Here is a 6,230-nt window from a genome sequence, read left to right on the forward strand (position 1 = left end):
TGGCTCAGTGGGTTACAGCCCCTGCCTTCGGCTCAGGTCATGATCTCGGGGTCCTGGGATTGAGCCTCGCATCAGGCTCTCTGCTCAGCGGGGAGCCTGTTTCCCCCCTCTCTCTCTGCCTGCTGCCTACTTGTGATCTCTCTGTCAAATAAATAAATAAAATATTTAAAAAAAAAAAAAAAAGGAAAGGAAAACATTGAGCACAAGGTGACAGACGTGACTTAGCTTGATTATGATCATTTCACAATGTATACATACAGCAAAACATCAAAACTATATACCCTGAATATATACAATTCTTATTTGCTATTTATACACCAATAAAACTAAAAGGGGGAAAAAAAGGTAGGCCTTAATGGAACACACTTTAATGAAAATACATAACCATTACAGTATGAACATAAGTCATAAGTGTTGCAAACTGCTAGAAAATGTCTTTTCAGATTTTGATAGGGTATTCACTTTTTAATTTTTTTTTAATATTCACTTTTTTTTTATTCAGGGGCATGTATCAATAAGAATATAAGGCAGAATCAAAGGTGGAAAATGCAATAAAAGCATTATGCCACCCTTTATAAAAAGACTTTATTTACTTGAGAGAGAGTGAAAGAGAGCATGAGCAGTGGGAAGGGGCAGAGGGAGAGGGACAAGCAGACTCCCTGTTGAGCAGGGAGCCCGATGCAGGGATCTATCCCAGGACCCCAGGATCATGACCTGAGCCCAAGACACACCCTTAACACTGAGCCACCCAGGTGCCCAGCATTATGCCACCCTTAAATATAACATAATTCTTCATATTCAGAAAGGAAATAAATAATACCTACCTGGAACTCATGAGGCTGTAGTTTACCCTCTCGTGCTTTGGTTGCTAAAGAAACAACATCATTAGCAATGGTTTCCAGTCCTTTTATATGAGCATTAAATACGATCGGTGTAATGAGTCCTGCAGGGGTACTGACTGCTACACTGATATCCACAACATGGTTTCTATTTCAAAAGAAAAAAGAAAATTTCAGTAATCATCGCAATATTTACTAAGAGCTTACGTGTCAGATTAAATAAGAATACTGACATTTACCTCAGTCTAGGGTACTTTTCAGCCAGAGGGATAGCTTTCCCAGTTTTTACATTTTGCTATGCCCTCTTAACTTGGACTTTTTAAAAATGAACAAGAAATGTGTCAGTAGTTTGGTTTCACATGTGCTCTAACTGCCTTGCACCTGCCCTGACTGACACACGGGTGCAGGTGGAGAAGCCCCAGCATTCGCCCGGCATTCAGCGAGAATTACACAAAGAGAACTTCTTGAATTCTGAGGTGAAGTGAACTTGGTGGAGCGGAGTCTGCAGGCAGAGTCTGCGCAGACGGAAGGAAGAGTGGAGGGACAGGACTGTGTTGTGGGAGAAACGGGAGAGTTCAGGATGTAGGGTGGTGGTGTCTCAACATAATAGTAGGATTCCTAATCTGTATTATGCCAAGGGTACCTTTCCATCTTGGTCCCACCTCAGAATACATATTTTTAACACAGAAAATAAAATACTTATTGACCAAAACAATTAATTATTTAATTAATTAAAATTAAAGTATTATTTAATTAAAGTAATTAAAGTATTTAATTTTATTTTACTTACTTTAGTTTACCTATTTAATTAAAATTAATTAAGTTAATTACTTAATTAAATTAATTAATTACTTAATTAAAATACTTAATTACAAAACAAATACAACTAAATAAAAAAACAACTACATTGAGGGGTGCCTGGGTGGCTCAGTGGGTTAAGCCTCTGCCTTCGGCTCAGGTCATGATCTCAGGGTCCTTGGATCAAGCCCCGCATCAGGCTCTCTGCTCAGCAGGGACCCTGCTTCCCCCTCTCCCTCTCTGCCTACTTGTGATGCCTCTCTTTCTGTCAAATAAATAAATGAAATCTTAAAAAAAAAACAAAAACTACATTGAAATTCAATTACCAAACTATTCAAAAAACAAAATTATGATACATGTATCAGCTCAATAACGAGATCTGCCAAAAGCAAAAAAACACTTTTAAAAGATACCTGCAATAACTATAATCTGATATGAAAGTAAGTGATTTTTATTGGTCACCAGTACAAGTACTATTAATAGTAACTCTTTGATTTGTTCTCTACATTTATAATAGGAAGAAATGCCAAATTTCAGTTAGAGGTTAGTGGAAAGGAATAACTATTTTCCCCTCATCCACATTCCCAAACTCTTACATTGTATCCACAGCCTCCTTGGGGTTTGTGTTAGGACCCCTGCCAAAGTGTTCTGCAACTGAGAAGAAATTAACACTTCACATGGAGGAAGAACTCCAGCTACTTCTAGACACAAGCCTTAGAATATTACGGGTACCAAATCCCTCAGTGTGCCCAAGCTGACCAGGAGTCATGGGACTGTCATTTGTGAACACAAGGACCTTGTTGAATAATTGTGTGTGACCCTTTAGCAGCTTCCACAGCGGGGCTATGGCCAAGGTATCACAGCAAATACTGCTTTCTTTTTCTTTCCTTTTTCCTTTTATTTCTTTTTTTAATATTTATTTGTCCAAGGGAGCACATAAGCAGGGGGAGCCGCAGGCAGAGCAGGTACAGGGAGAAGTAGGCTCCCTACTGAGCAAGGACCCTGATGCAGAACTCGATCCCAGGATCCTGGGATCATGACCCCAGCCCAAAGCAGCCACTTAACTGACTGAGCCACCCCAGCATCCCAAATACTTCTACTTTTTTTTTTTTTTTTAATTTATTTGACACGGAGAGAGAGAGAGCAAGAGAGGGAACACAAGCAGGGGGAGTGGGAGAGGGAAAAGCAGGCCTCCCGCCCAGCACGGAGCCCAATACGGGGCTTGATCCCAGGACCATCTGAGTGGAAGACAGATGGTTAATGACTGAGCCACTCAGGCATCCGCCAAATACAACTTTCCTTTAATGAGCCTGTCACTCCAAAATCTTTCTCCTAGGAGAGTAAGCATGGTATTTCTTATTTTGCTCACCACTGAATATAGCAAACAATACATGGTCAATATTTGTTGATGGCTATATGAATAAAAGAATAAAGGGCATTTCCCAGAACTTGCCCTATAACCTTGATCTGCTCATCAAAGAAGTGTTTTCTTCAGATACTCTTTTTTTTTTTTTTTAAAGATTTTATTTGTTGATTTGACAGGCAGAGATCACAAGTAGACAGAGAGGCAGGCAGAGAGAGAGAGGGAACCAGGCTCCCTGCTGAGCAGAGAGCCCGATGCGGGACTCGATCCCAGGACCCTGAGATCATGAAGCGGCTTAACCCACTGAGCCACCCAGGCGCCCTCTTCAGATACTCTTAAAAGGTTAAATATCAATTTACCCTTTGACCCAGTAATTCTACTTCAACCCAAGAAAAATAAAAACATAAAGTCAACACAGGGAATTGTACACAGATGTTTATAACAGCTCTCTAAAAGACAGGTCTTTGTCTTAATCTCAGGATCTATCTATGTGAACTTATTTAATTAAAAGTTCTCTGCAGGGTCCTGGGATTAAGCCCTGCTTGGGCTCTCTGCTCAGTGGGGAGCCTGCTTCTCCCTCTCCCACTCCCCCTTCTTCTGTATGCTCTATCAAATTAAAAAAAAACAATCTTTGCATGTTAATTAGGATCTTGAGATAAAATCATCCTGGGTTACCTGAGTGGGCCCTAAATCCAGTGCCAAGTGACCTTGTAAGAGACAGAAGAGAAGAAGGGCCATGTCAGTTTGGAGTCATGCAGCCACAAGCGAGCAAATGCCTGGAGCCAGCAAAACTGGAAAAAGCAAGGGAAGCTTCTCCCCTAGAGCCTATGGAGGTTGTGTAGCCTTACTAATAGCTTGCTGTTGGACTTCAGGCTCTCTGCTCACCAGGGAGCCTGCTTCTCCCTCTCTCTCTGCCTGCCTCTCTGCCTACTTGTGATCTCTCTCTCTGTCAAATAAATAAATAAGATCTTTAAAAAAAAAATAAATAAAAGCTGCATAGGTCACTGTAAGCCACAAAGCAATATTCTAATGTATATACTATTATTTTAATAGAAATTAAATTGATAATAATAATATTTAAAAATCTACATAGTAGAACAAGCTAGGTGCAGGAGCCAGAATCCCAGTTCCAATCACAGTTTTGCTATTCACTAACATATTAATTCAGGAAAGTTATTTAACTCATTCACTCCTCAGTTTCTTTGTTTGTAAAATGGGAGTGAAGGCCCCTAGTTCATGAGGGGGCGTCATAATGATTAAAATGAGACAAGATGTGAAAAGACACTAAGCACCATGCCAGTCACATGCCACCATAATATTAACAAATGTTTCTTGGTTTTGTTTTCAATTTGCCTCCACTAACTGGTGAACAAAAACCATTTCAACCCTGCTTTGTAACAGTTGTTATCAACTTAATTATTGACATCTGTAAACTTACCTCCTCTTCTAAACTCAAAGAATTTGTAGTTTTCACTAACTAAATTCAGCATTCTCTCATAGTTTTACCTTGTTTTCAAACTACTGATGTCCTTTTCCTCCCTGTATTCCATTTCTCCTCATCCCCTACACTCCTAGTTAGACATGAGATAGCACAAGAAAACTGCTGATGGATATATACTGTCCCCAGCAGTATCTTACTTACTGTCTTATAACTGTGTCCAGCCAAGAAGAATTTGCTTCTGGAACTTTTAAACATGCCAAAGCTGAAGCTTTTATGATGAAGTCATTGACAGAAATTTTGCTTTTCCCCTCTAACATCTGCAAAGACAAGAAACCATTGTATTTTCTTAAACCCTCTTCCCAAAGACTGAAACTTATCATCTGGCTGGGGATGCTGGGAGAAGAAAACAAATGTCCTGAGGTGTAAAGGATGAAATGAAACTAAAAGTTGGTTCTTTCATCTTTTTTAATGTATGCCTTTTTTAGCTATAAGCTTCCTACAAGTCCTCCTTTAGCTGAATCCCTTAAGTTATGGTATGTCATATGTTAAGTCATTTTCACTTATTTCAACAAAACCAAAAGTTGGTTCTTGAAACGATCAACAAAATGATAAACATTTAGCTAGACTGACAAAGGAAAAAGAAGACTCAAATTTCTAAAATCAGAAATGAAGTAGGAAATTACCATGTACCCTACCAAAACAAAGAGGTTTGTAGGTAATGCTATGAAAAACTATATCCCACCAAAATTAGATAATTTAGATGAAATGGAAGATTCCTAGGAAGACACAAACTGCCAAAACTGAATCAAAAAGGAACAGAACCCCTGAACTGATCTACAGCTAGTAATAAAGAGAAGGAATGGTAATTTAAAAACTAACCACACAGAACAGCCTAGATCCAGATGGCTTCCCCAAATGGTGAATTCTGCTAAACATTTGAAGAATATCAATTCTTCAAAAAACTTCTGAAAAATAGAAGAGGGAACACTTCCCAACTCACCCTATAAGGTCAGTATAAACCCAATTTTAAAACCAGACCAAGAAAAAACAAACTAGAGACAAATACCTCTGAAGAATATAGATGCAAAAATGCTCAAAAAAAAATTCTAGCAAATCACATCTAGCAATATAGGAAAATGATTATTCACCATGACCAAATGGAAGCAAGGTTGGTTTAACATTTAAAAATCAATTCATGTAATAATGTTCTAATAGAAAAAGGACAAAAATCACATGACCGGGGCACCTGGGTGGCTCAGTGGGTTGAAGCCTCTGCCTTCGGCTCAGGTCATGGTCCCAGGGTCCTGGGATTGAGCCCCCCATCAGGCTCTCTACTCAGCAGGGAGCCTGCTTCCTCCTCTCTCTCTCTCTCTGACTGCCTCTCTACCTAATTGTGATCTCTGTCTGTTAAATAAACAAATAAAATCTTAAAAAAAAAAAAAAATCACATGACCATCTCAACAGACCAAAAAAAAAAACGCATTTTACAGGGGTGCCTGGGTTGCTCAGTGGGTTGAGGCCTCTGCCTTCGGCTCAGGTCATGATCCCAGGGTCCTGGGATTGAGCCCCACATCAGGCTTTCTGCTCAGCAGGGAGCCCACTTCCCAGCCTCTCTGCCTACTTATGATCTCAGTCAAATAAGTAAGTAAAATCTTTAAAAAAAAAAAAAAAAGAAAGAAAGAAAGAAAGAAAGAAATTTTAAAAAGAAAAAGCATTTTACAAAACTCAACCACCATGTCATAAAAAGTAGGAATAGAAAGGAACTTCCTAAAAAAAAAAAAAAAAAAAA

General features: G+C 39.1%; 1 protein-coding gene across 1 annotated transcript in view; it reads right to left on the reverse strand.

The window, feature by feature from the left end:
- The window catches only part of DLAT (dihydrolipoamide S-acetyltransferase), a 31,688-nt gene that overhangs the window by 2,975 nt on the left and 22,483 nt on the right, over positions 1-6,230 (reverse strand). The window contains exons 11-12 of the mRNA XM_059417202.1: positions 4,643-4,758; positions 825-987 (exon numbers count right to left, since the gene is read on the reverse strand). Coding sequence (XP_059273185.1) covers positions 825-987; positions 4,643-4,758 — 279 coding nt within the window. The remainder of the gene's footprint in view (positions 1-824; positions 988-4,642; positions 4,759-6,230) is intronic.

The sequence above is a fragment of the Mustela nigripes genome, chromosome 1 (genome assembly GCF_022355385.1).
Source record: "Mustela nigripes isolate SB6536 chromosome 1, MUSNIG.SB6536, whole genome shotgun sequence".
Classification (NCBI taxonomy): domain Eukaryota; kingdom Metazoa; phylum Chordata; class Mammalia; order Carnivora; family Mustelidae; genus Mustela; species Mustela nigripes.